This window comes from Xyrauchen texanus, chromosome 9, assembly GCF_025860055.1.
Source record: "Xyrauchen texanus isolate HMW12.3.18 chromosome 9, RBS_HiC_50CHRs, whole genome shotgun sequence".
NCBI classification, from domain to species: Eukaryota; Metazoa; Chordata; class Actinopteri; order Cypriniformes; family Catostomidae; genus Xyrauchen; species Xyrauchen texanus.
Window position 1 is genome coordinate 43,592,535 of NC_068284.1, and position 18,532 is coordinate 43,611,066.

At 37.1% G+C, this 18,532-nt stretch overlaps 1 protein-coding gene across 3 annotated transcripts in view; it reads right to left on the reverse strand.

Annotated features, from left to right (window-relative positions):
* Positions 1-18,305, reverse strand: part of LOC127649534 (uncharacterized) — a 31,087-nt gene extending 12,782 nt beyond the window's left edge. For 2 of the 3 annotated variants that reach the window (XM_052134689.1, XM_052134688.1), the window contains exons 1-3: positions 18,124-18,305; positions 17,868-17,975; positions 17,174-17,355 (exon numbers count right to left, since the gene is read on the reverse strand). In XM_052134689.1, the coding sequence (XP_051990649.1) occupies positions 17,174-17,355; positions 17,868-17,929 (244 nt within the window). In that variant the 5' untranslated portion in view covers positions 17,930-17,975; positions 18,124-18,305. Of the gene's footprint in view, positions 1-2,972; positions 3,056-17,173; positions 17,356-17,867; positions 17,976-18,123 lie in introns of those variants that run through there. The other variant, XM_052134690.1, reaches the window with a different exon arrangement.
* Positions 18,306-18,532: the final 227 nt, after the last annotated feature.

The window sequence follows — 18,532 nt, forward strand, 5'->3', positions numbered from 1 at the left end:
GTAGCTGACTCCTCAGGAGGAGACTGTCCTGACGCTTGCTGGACACTCTGGGACGTCCTGAAGCCTTCTTCACTGCAATTGAACCTCTCTCCTTGAAGTTCTAGATGATCCGGTGAATGGTTCTATCAGGTGCAATATTCTTTGCAGCAATTTCCTTTTTGATCCAAAGTGATGATGGCTGCATGTCTTTCTTTAGAAGTAAGCATTGTGAACAAGAACACAATGATTGGAAGCAATTCTTCCCTCCTTTTATAGCAATCAGTCTGCTCTTATAATCCAATCAGAATGATAGAGTGATTTCACCTGACAAGTACTTGTTCACACTTTCCCACACCTTGCTGCTGATATGATTAGTGAAATTATGTTAGCTAGTCATTTTGTGCCAGGGCCAAAAAACAGTGAAATTAGCTTTTTTTGTGATAAAGTTAATGTTTTTGGCCAATGAAGCTTTTTGAAATGATTTAAAATGCATCTGATCACAACAACTGAAGCAGAAAAAAAATGTACGAACCACAAAATGTATGTCACTGACAATACTTCTGGCCACGGCTGTATATTGACAGACCTTGTTCATATCCAGCAGGTCACTAAACAACTACAAAGCACTGTATGTCCTCAGTTGGTCAGGCTACATTTCACTTTAATCAGAGACAATCAAGCCGATCATCTCTTTACATTCCCCATCTGCTCTGAGTCGATCAATTTCAGATGAGTTCTTCCAGTTTCATGATTGGAAAGAAGTCTTTATTGTGGCAGCCAAACTGTAAATGTGCTCATTCAAAATGGCTGAGATGAAAATCATAAGTATCATCATATGAAGCATATCAGATTTATTTTTTTAACCTTCTTAATTTAAAGCATATTTGTGGGCTCTTAAGTCAAACATCAGAACATAAGTGAATAAGATAACCACAACAAACTGACTAAGCAGAGTTAGTTGTTTGCACATCTCAATTATAGCATGCACATAATCTGGATTTAAAACAGATTTGTTTATAAGTTTTTTCCTTAAAGCAGCTATTTTAAGGCGCTGTGTACTGAGGCGGGGGGAGGGTTGTGCTCTCTTCTGAAGACAGCATGGAGTGGTGGTGGTGTAGTGGGCTAAAGCACTGAACTGGTAATCAGAAGGTTGCCGGTTCGATCCCCACAGCCACCACCATTGTGTCCTTGAGCAAGGCACTTAACTCAAGTTTCTCCGGGGGGATTGTCCCTGTAATAAGGGCTCTGTAAGTCACTTTGGATAAAAGCGTCTGCCAAATGCATAAATGTAAATGTAAATGTAAATGTAAGAGGAGGAGGGGGAGGGGAAAGCATGCACCCTAGCCTGAACCCAGGAAAATCTGAAAACACATCAGAGTGTGACAACACATTAAACACTTAAAAGCAGTCTTCCTAAATTATTGTCCTTATTTATATTGGTGGCCAAAAGTTTGGCATAATGTACAGATTTTGCTCTTATGGAAACATATTGGTACTTTAATTCACCAAAGTGGCATTTAACTGATCACAATGTATAATCAGGACATTAATAACGTGAAAAATTACTATTTGAATTATTTTTCAGAACTTCTTAAACTACTTCAAAGAGTCTCATCGAAAAATCCTCCATGTGCAGCAATGACAGCTTTGCAGATCCTTGGCATTCTAGCTGTCAGTTTGTCCAGATACTCCGGTGACATTTCACCCCACACTTCCTATAGCACTTGCCAAAGATGTGACTGTGCTTGTCGGGCAATTCTCACGCACCTTACAGGCTAGCTGATCACACAACAGCTCAATGGGGTTAAGATCCATAACACACTTTTCCAATTATCTGTTAATTTAGCATGATTACTCAAGGATAAGTTGTTGGAGTGATGGCTGCTGGAAATGGAGCCTTTCTAGATTTGATCAAAATGTACTTTTTTCCAAATAGTGATGGTGTTGTTTTTTACATCAGTAATGTCCTGACTATACTTTGTGATCAGTTGAATGCCACTTGGCATTTAAAGTACCAATTTCCTTCTGAAACAGCAAAATCTGTACATTATTCCAAACTTTTGGCTGCCAGTGTCTGACACTTCACTGATTCACACACTAATGTAAATATACAAATAAAAACAATCAAACCTACATATTTTTATAACACTTTCCAATAAGGTTATTTGTTAGCATAATTAAATCCATGCAATATCACGAACTAACCATGAACAATATATTTAACAGCATTTGTTAATGTTGATTAACAATGATTAATAAGTGCTGTAAAAGTATTGTTCACTGTTAGTTCTTGTTAACTAATGTAGTTAACTATTGTTATTGTTATACCTAAAAATGTACAGCATGTTAAAATAAACAAACCAACATAAGTACAGTAAAAGTTGCTCATTGTTAGTTCATATTAACTAATGTTAAGGTATTCAGCCATATTATAATAGTTACCTAAAATGTATGTTGAAATGAACATAAACCAAGATTAATGTGTTATATAAGTACTGCTCATTGTTAATTCTTGTTAATGTAGTTAACTAATATTAACTAATATAATTGCATTGTTAACTTTGACTTTAAAATGTATATTAAATATTAATGTTGATTAATAAGTGTTGTAAAAATTTTTTATTGTTAATTCACATTCATTTATGATGATTATGAATACAACAGTATTGTAAATTGTTACTTAAAGAATGTATACAGTATGTTGAAATTAACATTAACAAAAGATTAATAAATGCTATAAAAGTATTGTTAATTGCTAATTCATTTTAACTAATGTAATTAACTCATTTTAATGAATACAACGTAATGCACACTGTTAGCTAAAAATGTATACAGTACTGTGTTGAAATTAACATTAAAGATATAACAAGAATAAGTGCTGTAAAAGTGTTGTTTGTTGTTAGTTACTGTTAGCGAATAAAGTATTACCCATATTTGATCATTCACACACAAAAATTGGCTCAGAGTTCAAACATGAAGAAAATCAGGCTTACTCTCGATTATCTCTCTCCGAGGACTCATTGTCCATTCTCTCACTTCACATCCTCTGGCAAACAAGCCCAAATGTGCAGGTGGATGGGCTACTTTTCACAAAATGTCTTCCCACATGGCAGAAAACACCCATTTCACCGCTGGCTTGTTTTGATGAGGGGATGGAAATAAAAACCAGATCTGCTTTTGACAATTGAGGTTAAATTTACAAGCAGATGTGCGTTTATGCACGGGATATATTCCACAGTGAGGAACGGACTCTGTTAGGCTCTTTTTCCCCAGTTCCTTATAACTTTTAATGTTGTTCCTCACTCATGGTTTCTTGAAAATACAAAACCTTTGACAAATGCAAGCACAGCCCACATGGACAAATAAATGAAATAACAGGGAATGTTTAGTAGCATCTAAGTGGGGGATTCATTCATGCCGGTATAATCACAGAGCTCGAATAGGTTTCATTTGAAAATTATTCATTTATCTGAAGGTGGCATATTCTCTGTATGACAATTTTGGGAAGTTTTCTTTCATCCAGGTCATCGCAAAACAAAGCCACTTGAATGAGTGTTTAGTGTCTAGCACAAGACCCTTATGTAGCACAAAACTGCTCTTTCGGGGAATATTTAGCTCATGCATGTGACATTTTAAACATATTTACCAAATACTATTTATTGCCCCAGATGAGAAAAAAAAAAAAAAAAAAAAGAGTATGGCAAGAATTTCACTGTTAACCCAATTATAGTCACCAAGAAACTACACAACTGAACTTTAAAAGTGTCTTAGGATGTTAATGTATGTTGTATGAGCCCAAGAAATGTCCTTATCTGAAAAGTAATTCCACATCTGTCCTTGGAATCTTTGAAAACATGTTTTGCAATGTTTTTATCCATTCTTAACCTTTGACATTCAAAAGCACATTGTGAAGTCTTATCAAGAAGGCACTTCATAAACGTTAGGCTACTTTTATGAAGTTAGTTAGGCTTAAAAGTTAAACCATTTGTGCTGTATTTAATTCTCAGGACATAACAGTTTGTTAAACTTGACCTTGAATAATAAATTGAATTTACTTTAAAAAATAAAATAGAATACTTTTGAGAATCCTTTGTACTGAGAGTTGAAAACACAGAACATTTTAGAAAGAATTCACTCTTTAGATTACTTTACCGTTCTCAAATATATAATACACATTCACAGCCTTGGATGAATTACATTCATTCACATTTATTTGTATGTGGGCTGTGAAGAGTTGGGGAAAGAGGAGGAGTGTGGCTTACAGTAGGCTCATTTATGCATTGCAGGTCTCCTGCGCTTTGATGGACAGATCGCTTTCACTGGCGTCCCTCTGAGGTCAAAGCCTGATGTACTACAGTCACGCAAACCCAGCTTTACTACAGTCTCTTAAAGGGACAGCACTCCATTTAAACTCTGCTGAAACAAATGGGTCTTTCAACAGAAAAAAGTCTGTTTGAAAATAAGAGGAAAAAAAATTCCAGATACAAGAATCCATCAATTCAGTTATTTATCTATCTGTCTGTCTATCATCCATTGGTCGTTCCATCCATTTGTCTATCCATCCATCCATCTGTCTATCCACCCACCCATGCATCCATCTATCTATCCATCCATCCATCCAGCCATCCACAATAAAGTTCCAGATACAAGAATCAATAAATTTATCTATTTGTCTGTCTATCATCCATCGGCCATTCCATCCATCTATCTATCTATCTATCTATCTATCTATCTATCTATCTATCTATCTGTCCATCCATCCATCCATCTAGTGGTCTATCCATCCACCCACCTATCTATCTGTATATCCATCCACTTGACCACCTATCCACCCATTTATTCATCAATTAATCTATTTATCTATCCGTCTGTCTATCCTCCATGTCTGTCATTCCATCCATCCATCCATCTCACTGTTCACCCACCCACCCACCCATTGCTCCATCCGTCTATCCACCCAACCACCCATACATCTTTATCTGTCTATCCATCCATCCATCCATCTATCTGTCCATCCACCCACCATGTCCACCTGTCCATCCATCCTTTAATTAATCTATTATCTATCTGTATGTGTATCATTCATCTGTCTGTCCATCCATATATCATCCATCCATCTGTTTGTCTATCCATCCGTCCGTCTATCTGTCAATCCATCCATCCAGTCGTCCACCTGTCCGTCCATCCATCCATCCATCCATCCATCCATCCATTCACACACATCCATCTATCTCTCCATCCATCCACACAACCATCTTTCTGTCTGTCGTCCATCTGTCTATCAATCCACTACGGTTGTCACAATACCATAATCATATTTTATGATACTATATCAGCTAAAATATCACAATACCAAGTAGTATCATGATATCTTCGCGGCATCAAACGGCCAGTTCAAACAGCAATGCGTTTACATTTTTATTCCATTATTTCTGTGATTATTTGAATGTTGGTATCGTAAATTGTAACACTGACAAGACTGTTTTGAGCAGCTATTTCATTATTACAACTGCTTCAGACCCTCTCTCCCGGTAAACAGCTGCACGAAACGGATTACACACACCGGTTTGATCGCACCCCTCAGGGACGTGATCAAACGGTGTTAAGAATTATCGTGTGGTAAAGTTTTTTTTTTTAAACAGATATTATTATCCATTAGGAGACACAACTGCCAAATTAACAAATTAACGCTGGGATTCAAACGTGTGTTTGAAGCATGGGAAACCACACATTGAAAAATAATAACACCATATAAGTGGCAAATCCTAAACAGCATTTTGCACTCTTAAAGGGCACTGCGTTAATTGGCCGCAACTCGAAAAGACAACATTATAGTTCTGATTCAAATGAAAGTTTTAGCGAAAATAATATTCACTACAGCACATACATAACTTATGGTATTACCATATAAAAAAATACTGTGGCACTGTCAGCATTTAAGCTTTAGCATCGCGTTACTACTGTAGCACCATGCAACCCTACAATACACCCATCTATCTAAATTTCCATATGTCTGGCTATCAACCCACTCATCCATCCTTCCATCCATCCATCCACCCACCCACCCATCTATCCATTTACCCACCCATCTTTCCATCAATTAATCTATTTATCTAACTCTGTCTATCACACATCTGTCATTCCATCCATCCATCAGTCTGTCCATCCATACAGTATATCCATTCATCCATCCATCCATGTATCCATCCATTTATCCATCTGTCTATCAATCCACCCATCCATCTATCTCTATCCGTCCATCCATCCATCCATCCATCCATCTGTCCGTTCGTGTCTATCCATCCATCCATCCATCCATCTATCTGTCTCTCTGTCCATTCATCAATCTGTCTGTTTTTCCATCCATATATTTGCCAATGTATATGCGCCATTGTTTTATCCACGTTGCACATAAATAGTCAAATATTCATTCAATTGTTTCTGGTCAATGGTCATATGACACAAACATAAAAGACAAGAACTCCAGTAGCACATATAGCAAATTATTCCACATCGCCAGAGTGGATGACAACAGCTTTGCAACCAAACTTCACTCAGGGTACACCTTATCAAACACAGGGGGTGTAGAAGGGGTCAACATGTGCCTTTTGTGAACCAACGGCTGTGGCGTGAGAGAAGCAGTGTTTGGAAACGGTCTCTGCCATGAGAGGCATGACATGACTTTGTAATTTGGCACATAGTTGTTTGCAGTAATGTTCACAGAATGGTCTTGCTTTATAGGACTGTTGTTACCAGGGTCCGAAATTAACTTTATAGCCCACCAGCCAAGGTGGATGAAAACATTTACAAACCAGTTCGATTTCTTACCGGCCATTTTTATTTAATATTATTTATTGCATTTTACAGACATGAGAGCTTTTACATTACTGCAAGCATGTTTAAGTGAACTGCTTTTTGAAAGAATTGTATTGTTTTATAATTTATGAAATATTTAATTGTCAGATAAATGATTATTCACATATCAACAAAACTAAATTTGTATTTAAACTACATGTTGTCATATGAACGACCAGAACATTTCTCTAATGAGTCTCGTGAGCTTTAAATTCACATAACTCAGTAACAGATCTGGGTTTATTTGGAGTGAGCCAATTAATTCAGTCAGCTCCAACTAATTCTAAAGTCTTTTTGATCACTAAAAAGAGCCGGCTCATATATTTACTGCTAACTAGGGATGACCTCATACAATTTTTTTGGAAAACAAGTACGATACTTCCTTTTCAGAGCTCGCCGATACTGATACCTGTTTTTTTTGTAAAAAAATCCATAATGTTACACATTCATTTTTATACACATCTGAGCATTGCATATTGATTCTAAACACAAAGCAAAGGATAATTAGACATTTTCATTTTATTATGAACAGCAGGATTCAAAAGTCCACATTGAAAATCTAGGTACATAAATCTAACTTGTACTAAGTTTTAGGATTTTGATATGTTTTAAATCAGGGGTGCCCACACTTTTTTGTGTGATGATCTACTTTTAAATGACCAACTCAATAAGATCTACCAACTAAAATGTAATTTAACTACTGTCTGATTCCATTCAGTTTTGCCTAATCTGGGCAGTAGCATCGCAATTACGCGCTCTGTTCTCAGAAATACTTGGAAGGCACGTATGCGCAAACCTAGTTGTCATGGCAACTGAATAAACAAAACCTCGCCTGGTCAATATTTACTCGTCAAGTGCAAGTCAGACAGAAACTAGAAGAAACGACATTATATTTATTTTTATTAAAATTTAACGAAAGTACATTTAAATTTTGTGCGATCTACCAGCATTGCCTTTGCGATCGACGTATTGGGCACCCCTGTTTTAAATAAAGAAGAATTATGACAAACAAGACATTTTAGATTTTGCCCTATTTCTAGGTCACATATCAAAATGTAAACACATTTGTGACACTGACCACATAAACCTTTCATACAAAAGGTTTGCAAGATGCTCAACATTCTGAAATCACGCATGCTGGATAACATGAATCATCATGTTGTGCACAAACTTGGTATGCTGATGATATCATTTGTTTTCTTTTTATTAAATTAGAAAAATGCAAAACAGATGAATTTTCATTAGTGGTCTCAGACTTTTGGGCACTACTGCACATTACAACATAATTTTCAAATTGATGTCTCATGCCACAGTGACTGATCATTGGTCTCCAAGCAGCGTAACAGGCATGAAACACAGTTTGAAGGAAAGAGGGGGCTTGAAAGCATGTGAGGAGGAAATAAAGGATTTGCCAAAAGGACTCACCATGTCAGGCGGACATTATTGCAGTTGTCACGCAACAGAACGGAGCTTAACGGCAAACTCCTTTATGACGTATTTGGGTCATATACCAGTCATTCGCACGACATCGCGTGTAGAGAGGGTGCTTTTTGGTTGCCAACAAATACAGCTCCTATAAATGTTGATGTCGACAATAAATATTTTCGGCTATTAAAGAAAAGATTTTTATGCTTTGCCTTTCCATGTTAGCAGAGTTGTCTAAATGGCTAAGGTGACAGAATGCAGTTCAGACAAATATGAGAAACCAAACATGATCAAGAAACAGTCTTAAATAAGAAAAGCACCCCTTTTAATTCTACTCATTTACAAGCATTATGGGGGAATAAAACAATGTTTTAAGTGGATTATATACACGGAACATAAACAAAGATCAAAGAGGGATTTGTCCAAGGGATAACGAAGGTCAAGGAATTCTCACGCAAGTGAAGGGGAAAAAAATCATTGGTCACTTGCTAAAACAGATGTTGGAGACTCAAACACACATGAAGTTGGATGCTTGGATCATCTATCAGCTTTTAGCACAAATTCTTACATGATGAAAACAAATGAACAAATGTTTGTAGAACAGAAGGAATTTTTGCAATCTGCACGCAAGAAGAATATGCCAAGAAGGTTCAAGTGGCTTCCCAGCACCTGTATAACGGAGTTCTCTAGGAGAAATGAGGAGAATGTGATTCTGGAAGCTCACTGGGGAAAAGCACCCAGAATTCAAGTTCAAGCCAACATAATTTCCTCATGGAGAAGGTTTCTTTCAGCTGTTGTCCCATTTAATTAATAAATTATGGAATTCTGATTTTGATTGAACTGTTAACATTTAAGATTAAAAAAATGGCCATAGGAAATGGGCTTAACATTTACATTTATGCATTTGGCAGACGCTTTTATCCAAAGCGACTTACAGTGCACTTGTTACAGGGACAATCCCCCCGGAGCAACCTGGAGTTAAGTGCCTTGCTCAAGGACACAATGGTGGTGGCTGTGGGGATCGAACCAACAACCTTCTGCTTACCAGGTAAGTGCTTTAGCCCACTACGCCAGCACCACTCCTTACACCTCAATAGTTTCAATGACATTAAATTAAGCGCAAACAGAGACTTTTGAATAAGTCTCCTGCTTCTCAAATAATTTTCCTTTGAAAAAATTCCAGCGGTCTCACAGGTCTCATCTAGAGTTTCAGAAGAGATGACCCAATGCGTGTCAGATCTGCCAAGATGCCAAAGTCTGCGAAAGTCATATAGTTCAGAATGAACTCAAACAATTCTCATAAAAACATTTCAAGATTTAATTCAGAGTTATGCCATTTAAAATTTGTATGCTCTATACTTTGTCAACATAATTGTGCACTTTTTTTATTTCTTCAAATGAATACTCAGAAACATCCAAATCCTGATCACCAGCTTCCCTTTTTAGTGCTTTCTCAAAAGTCTGCAGGCCGGGGACTTTGCCAGGCTGCAGGCGCACACCCCACTCATTTATTACATTTATTAATGAGGGGCATTTAGTACCCATAACCCCCTTCTATCCACATCTGCCACTCACTCTCTCTCTCTCTGGATCTGAATTACTCCCTCATGTGCAGTTTCCTAGATTCTGCATAGATTTACTGTAACCAATAATTTGTTTGTAACAATGAATGCACCATAGTTTCCATTCACAAGTCAAGGTTAACAACAAGGAACCAAAATGAATTCTTGCAAAGTACCAAATGTAAGTAATTATTTGCTTTGGTGAGTTACTCACCAGTGGCTGACGGTAACTTTATACGGCAACATAATACAAGTCAAACTGTAAGACTGAACTCGCTGATGTGTTTGAGAGCTATTCAAATCAAACACAAACAATCCTTATAAAGTTAAAGTATCAGGGACAGCAATATAATAAATGGTTTAAGTCGCATTGTAAATTGATAACCCTGGCTTATGATCCTCGTTTAATTAAGTGACACAAGCAATTCAAAAGACATTCAAACTGTCAATTAAAGAAAAAATCTGTCGCTTGTCACACGTCTTCTAACAGCTTCCAGCTTTTTCCTCCATAACACTATGAGGTAACACTAAAAAGAAATATACACATGTGGCAATAAAAAATATTTACACCCTTTGGAATTAGCTGGTTTTCCGCATGAATTGGTCATAAAATGTGATCTCAGCTTCATCAAAGTCACAAGTATAGTCAGACATAATGTGCTTAGGCTAACAACACACAAACAGATATCATCTTTCATGTCTTTATTGAACACATCCCATTAAATGTTCACTGTGCTGTGGAAAAAGTAAGTGGACACTTGGATTCAATAACTGGTCAACCCTCCTTTGGCAGCAATAACCTCAACCAAGTGTTTCTGGTAGCTGTGAATTAGACAAAATTCAGCAGGAATTTTGGACCATTTTTCTTTACAGAACTGCTTCAGCTCAGCCATATTCTTAGGATGTCTGATGTGAATGGCTCTCTTGAGGTCAATCCACAGCATTTCTATTGTAATATATTAACTTTGATGATTAGGGTCATTGTCCTGCTACATCATTTAACTTCTACTGAGCTTCAGCTGTTGCACAGCTATACATTAAATTATATCTTGACAAACTTGGGAATTAATTTTTCAGTCCAGGCCACAAAGCAGCCCCAAGTTTTCAAGTGGGTATGCGGTGCCCTTTTTACGCCATATATGCGGTGTTCTTCCTAAACAATTCAACTATAATTTCATTAGTTAACATCAGAGATATTATCCAGATCCAATGTTCCTTCAAGCTTTCTCTCTAGGGTATATTTTACCTCATTAAGCATTCTGCGGTGCGCTATTTAAGTCCCCTTGGCTGGACGCCACTTTTAGTGAGAGTGGCCACAGTACTAGATAATCTCTATATAGACAATTTGTCTAATGTGGACTGATGCATATCTAAGCTCTTCAATATAACTTTGTAACCCTTTCCAAAACATTTTGGTCAAAGGTCTTCTGAGATCTCATTTTTGCGAGGATACTCGGACATGCTTCATGTGAATAGCAAACTCCAAATGTTTGAGTGCTTTTTAAAAGTCAAAATAGCTCTAACCGACACCTACATTTTGTTTAATTAATTGGATGCTAGATTTGCCAACTCCTGACTCTAATTAGCTTTGTTAATGTCATTAGCCTCGGGGTTCATATACTTTTTCTAACCTTGAATGATGCATTCAGTATGTACAAGAACAATACAATTATTTGTGTGTTATTGGTAAAAAAACAGATTGTGTTTGTTTTTTATTGTAACTTAGATGAAGATCAAACATGATTTAAGACAAATTTATACATAAATGCAGGTAATTCCAAAGGGTTCGCATACACCTTGCCACTCTGTGTGCGTGTATGTATATATATATATATATATATATATGTGTGTGTATATATAAATTGGGGGTCGTGATTCTACACACCCGGTCCCTTATCAGGCTAATTAAGCCTCAGAGAGTGATAAATGCCAACTGCAGACGGTGGCGCGACAGAGTGTGTTTACGGGCAGCTGTCTGTCATATGTGTCTGTTTGTGTCTTTTGGATTCAGTTTTACATTAAAATATAATTGATATTTTCATGTCGGTTCTCGCCTCCTCCTTTCTATTGAACAGCTTTACACCCTTTTTTACCTCAATTTGGCAATGCATCTCAGGGAATACACACTTCAAAATGTGCTTAAAAAAAAAACAGCATGAACAGCATGACTTGATATTAATTTTCTTCTTCTGCATCTTAAGACAATTCACAATTAATATTAGCAGTTTTATTTTATTTTATTACTGAAGTAAGATTAATATATAATTAATTATCACAAAGTCAGCATGTCCAGCACCATAGGTGGACATGTTGGTTTTAGGTCAGGCTGAATTAATGATCACAGAAAATTTTAACCAAGTCATGTGACCCACATACTCAAAACTGTCCCAACTATGATAAATGATAACAAGATTTGGTGAGAAACAATTTCTCAAACCCCTACAAGAAATTAAAGAGTATGTGTAGTGCGGTGCACATTGCCAGTTTTAGGGTTAATATGAGTGCAAACTTTAGTAAATATGCTTGATTGAAGCTGAACTAGAAAGCAATCAAGCTCATGATTATAACCATTAGTCTCATTACTTTAGATCATTAGGTATAACAAAGCTTCACAAATGCAGGTCCCAATCCTATTGGGACCCTCCGTATGCCTGTTCTAAATGGATTAAAGCAAATAGCTTCCTCATAGCAAAGTGTTGCTGGTAACAAGAAGGGGCTGGCACTGAAAGCAATGGTTTTGGCAAGCAGAGGTGCTACTTGAGCTATCATTAAACACTTCCTTTGATGATTCACTCTTATTGAGCGTATTTACATGCACACCAATATGCAGATTCCTACCAAAAATCCTCTTATTCAAAAAACCAAAACCATGAGATTTGAAATCATCAGTTTTAACGTCAAAACGTAAACAGGCATGCGGACAACATTTGTGCACAGTGGATAAAGCCGATATATGTTTTTGGCTTCCAATATCAGGCTAAGGTCCTAAATGCGCTTACTGGGCCTTAGTCATGAAACAAGAGCAGAACACATTTTTGTGTAAATTGTTAGTAAAACCTTTGTTAGGTTAATAGTCCCATTGAATTAAATGGGAATATTTACGTAAGAATGGATTCATGAACAAATTACACAAATTTGTTTTGCACATGTTTCACAAATAATGGCCATTGACAAAAAAAAAAAACATGGTTTTCCTTGTTGATCATGTCCATAAAGAAACCATGTGTCAGGGATTGCAGAGAATGAGAGAAAGCTCAGGACCTAAACGCAGCATTCAAAAACAGGGAATTTATCAATACAAAAATAAAAGCAAAAATAAACAAACTCCCACAAAGGGGGAAAAACAAACAAACAACACCATAAGGGAAAACACTCTGCAGATAATCCTCACAGAGCTGGACTGGGACAGATCAGTGGGGAATCAGGACCGACCAGACTGAACGGGGGGAAAAGCAGGACCGGCAAACAGGGCCAACATTGGAAAACAAACAAGTCTGATTGGATCACACAAGATGAGCTCGCACTGGACAGCACACATGAGGAGACTAAAATAGGTAGAGAAATCAACAGGTTAAGAAAACAGGGCAGGTGTGACTCAAACTAATATTGGGCAAACAAGGAGGCGGGCTATGATGCAAGACAGAGACATGCGGCGATACAGAAACAAAGCCACGTTCTCTCACAAGACAACAAAACACCCGAATGGCATGAGCGCACATCATCAAGACAATAAGGCAATATACGCTCATGCCAACCGACAGAACAGACAAGAGTAGCAACGGCAAACAAAGCGATACAATACATTCAAACACTAAACAAAATCTGAGCGTACATAGCAAGGCAAATGCAAAGCGATGCATGCAACAGGCGACAAAACGAAACAGGACACCTGTTCGAGAGTTCGGCCACACACACCCGACACCTAAGACCAAAGTGACCAAACATCAGCACAACGTGAAGACAGCTAGCGACCAGAGCATGCAGTGGTCATGAGAGATAGACATAGATTATTGACGCAAGTGCATGCCGCCAAGATGATAAATGCAATGCACTCATGCCAATACAAGTCAAGACACAGAGTGTCCGGATCCCGACACAGACCGAAACCAAACCAGACAGGAAGTCAGGATCCAGACACCACGCTCCAGACATAAAACAAGACAGACCGAAGAACCCATGATCACAAGGGTTGCTTGATTTTCTGCGCATTATATAAAAATTATTCAAATAAGGTGCATTTTGGAAAAGGACAGAAATGCATAATGCCACACCTCAAGGGTTGTTAAAATGTGTTCAGTTTTTTTGTCGGCTAATTATTTTTATCTAAACTAGATCTTTTAATTTTCTAAAGTTAATGTGAGTGGACCTTGCCTTTCAAAACATGGCATTATGATGCATACAGTGCCCTTGGACATTTCCAGGGCATTTCTAGGTGGTTGCTAAGGTTTTCTGGATGGTTTCTAAGTGGTTGTTTACAGGCTCAAGCCCACACCAAAGTCTTTATAATATTCGTGCCCCTAGATATGGATCAGGTTTCTCCAACAATGCAAGAAAGTTTTATCCACTAGATGAAAATCACTTAGAAAATAGCAAACATCTCCTCAGGTTTCATTCATGTCCATAGCAGGAATAAAACTTAGGGTTATGGGTTTGCAAGCAATAATAAGGCAAGGATCACTAATACATTTAATTATGTCTATGTGCAACATTTCCATGAATCCCATTAGGAAATAATGAGGGACAGCCTGTTTACACCCTCCAGATCCAGTGAGGCCCTGAAAAGTAATGGAATTCACCTGGCAGTCCGACAATAACAATTTGATCATAATGACATGGGACAAGTCTCTAACAATGATGTTGGCCCAACAAAGGTTTTCACAGGGTTCCCCGCTGTGTTCTCTGCGTTTTGGTGGAGAATGAAAACACAGCATGTCTAGACCAGACAAGGTTTGAGGTCAGTCACTTACGGCCTTTGACATGCACAGCCAATCTGTACAATTACTCACTAGAGAGCATTCATAAAGGGGAAAATTAGTGGAGATGAATGGTTGCCGGCACTTTGTCACTGATGTAAATTAGGATTCATGTGCAACATCAAGACATTTTGTTTGTGAGAATCAAATCATCTGTCCTGATGCCGATATTTAGTGGATATTGGTGATAATCGTACAATTTTGTTGCTCAAATGTTGCTCTTTCATACAGTAGCTCAGGAGACTTAATGGAAACCTTTAAGTTTAATTTAAGTATCAACTTTGTCTCAGAGGTTTCTCCTAAATTCTTTTGAAGAAATAAAAATACACACAAATAAGACATTTGTTTCCTTAGAGTATAGGAATGTGGACGACACTGCTTGGATAATTTGGTCTTTAAAAATTGTGATGATAAATGTTTTGAGTTCATATCGAAATCTTTAATAAACCACCATTTGTGGCAGATTTTGGCATCTTGGCAAACCTGAGCACAAGCGAGACATTAATGAGATCTCTCAGGCCACGTTTAGTTTGAAATGCATCTTTTTCCTACTTTTTGGCCTTCCATCCACACGGAGACAGCGTTTTTAACTGAGCTTTTTTAAAACGCTCTCCCAAGTGGACAATTTTTTTAAATGGCGTCTCCGTGTTGTAGTGTGGACAGGGAAAACGGAGATATCTGAAAACGTATGCTTGCGGGAGGGGGGGATAAGCTTAATTGTCATGAAAATATACGTCAAAATGGCAAAACATATTAGTGGTCTTTAAAAGAAAAATTACTTCATTTTTTTCGTTTTGAAATTTGAGGAGAAATGTGACCTGTGATCCCTCAAACACCAATGAATTATGTAACATATTGCAAAAGATACTGAGCACTCATCTTCCTCTATTTTTAACTTGATACAGATCGAGTTTTACATTACTCTCTGTTATGAGTATTATTTCTATTACACATGCCCAGATGCCCACCTGCAAGCACACAGCTCAACTACTGCCAGCTTTCCACAAAAGCAGCTCAGCACTGATCCGTTTTGACACGCTGACCATAAAACAGTCACAACAAACAGCATGTCAGACCAAGAGGGCAATCTCTACATTTCACTGAGCTCTGTTATACCACACACATGCACAATGCGACACATGAATGATATCCTTATATAATCCCCCCTGACCACGCACTATCCTGAAAGGAGGATAAGCATGTGTATTTTCCAGCATTTTTGGTGAGTTTCACCACAAAATGCAATAATTTATTTTCAGCATGGGTTCTGTTATGTCTAAAATTATATTTCTTTGTTTCATAAATCATGCATGTAACCCCCATATGCTATATACACCATATAAACATTTAAATGTGACAAAATGTTGTATTGATTACCAAGTATTTAGAGAAAACAATGCAAATCACATCAAAGTAGGCCTATTACATTTTGACTTACCATGTTAACAATCTGAAAATGGTGTATAAATTGCACATTGGAGACAAACGTGTCAAGAGACAAAGTTTAAGGAGGAGTTGTGCTGGATCTTCAACCGCAGTCCCTTAAAAACCCCTTACCTCCCAAAATATGATCGATTAAAGAAATACAAGTTCAAATCAAATCAACAGCATTTGTGGCATAATGTTAACTACCACAAAAATGTATTTCGACTTGTCCCTCTTGTTTTCTTTAAAAAAGTTAGAGTGTGGCACTTACAATGGAAGTAAATGGGGCCAATTATTGTAGGGTTTAAAGGCAGAAATGTGAAGCTTACAATGTAATAAAAACTCATGTATTATTTGAGCTCTAAAGGTGTTTAAATTGTCATTTTTACAGGCATTTTAAGGTTTTAGGGTGTGTTGACTACATTGTCATAGCAACGATGTAGTAAAATTGGCTATAGCTACACAGAAAAGGTTAGTAAGCGATTGTATTGCGCTAAAATCATATTAACATGCATACTGTTTACATCTTTTGAAAGGGTGAGTATTTTAACATTTACAGACTGGCCCCATTCACTTCCATTGAAAGTGCCTCACTGGAGTCTCAATTTCTGCTCTTTTTTTCTTTTTTTTTAAAAAGGAGGGGCAAGTCAAAATACATTTTTGTGCTAATCATTATTATGCCACAAATGCTTTTGATTGATTTTAACTTGTATTGCACCTGGAATATTCCTTTAACTCTTATGTATTTGCTGTAATTCATCACACTACAATAAACGAGGCTAAACATTTGTCACAAGGTAGGGACACAGAGATGCAGGCTGCTTTTTGATGAGCAAGTTCTAAAATATTTTCCCAAAATTCCAGGAAAACACTTATGAATACAGTGACCCCCAAAAGTATTATATTGAACACATAAGTCAGACTTAAAAATGGTTTCAAGTGCATTTACACTACCTTGAAAGAAACTCTTCACCCGCAGGTAACTGACACTGAGTCTCAGGACTGACAGTTTGTCCAGTTTGGAAAGGATATCTGAACTGAAGGGGAGCAGACTCGCCAACCGGTCCAGTTCTGCATTTAAACGGTCACGGTGTCTCTTCGAAGGGTTCGACTTCTGTCCGGCGATCTCTGGTCTCCTGATTACACAAAGGGTTCATTCAGTGTCATAAATTCAAACCTATTCATATTTGATGCTTACCAATTGTCTGTCATTTATACATTCAGTGTTTTTTTTATTTTTGCATTAATGATGATAATAAAACCTAAATAATAATATACAAATTAAAAACCCATGAAGAAAAAATACAGAAAAAGTGGTGGTTAAAATATTTGCATTGTTGTATAATAATGAAGCATGAAAATAAAACATAATGACAAATGAAAAGTGCCAGTAGTGTTAATACATATGTAAAATGTGCATTGTTGGAATTGTTTATATTGTTATTATATACAATAATACAAATATTTTGCATATTTATTACCATTATTTACATTTCTGTCATTGCTTTTTGGTTTAGATTTGCATTGACGCTTTGATTTTGGCAATATTATTTGTAAAACATTCATTCAATTAAGCACTTTGAATGGAGGGGAAAATGCTCAAATCAATTATACAAAAATAATAAATAAAAACACTTTACTACTCAACTGTTTCTGAATAGGTTTTTTCCTTTTTCGACCAGCATACAAACAATCTCGTGGTGGAATCATCTTTGACCTGTCCACAGAGCCTTTGTTGTTGCTAGAAAACTTTCAGCTTTTACACACGATGGGAACACATTAAAAAGAAAGAGAAGCGGGGACACAATAAAAAAATATTCAATATCACACCACAGAGAATAAACATTGACAAGTATTATAGCCTAGTGTCAAAAAAACTGAATATCCAAGCAACAAAAACTCACCAAAATCCACATGCAGCGTCTGCAAACCTTTCTGTGTCAGAACGGATTCCTTGAACCTGTAAACATTGACCACTTGATATGTTTTACACTCAATACATCCCGAAAGTGAATAAGATTAAATTCCTCACATGAGCGCGCCGACGTTTTATAGCCGCTCTTGGTGGCGCGTGCGTTTCAGATGGAGGATCTTCGCACGCGCATCCTCACGCAAGCCGAGCGCGCACGCACACACATCCTGTGTGGAGCGGCGCGAGAGGAAAAAAAAAACTAGATGGATTCAGACTGGACGTGTTTTATTGCTTTAAAAAAAAAAACAGATGAGGTCAAAGACGTCCGCCTAGTGTATGTTTACATAAAAATAATCATAATAATAATAATAATAATTATAATAATAATAATAATAATAATA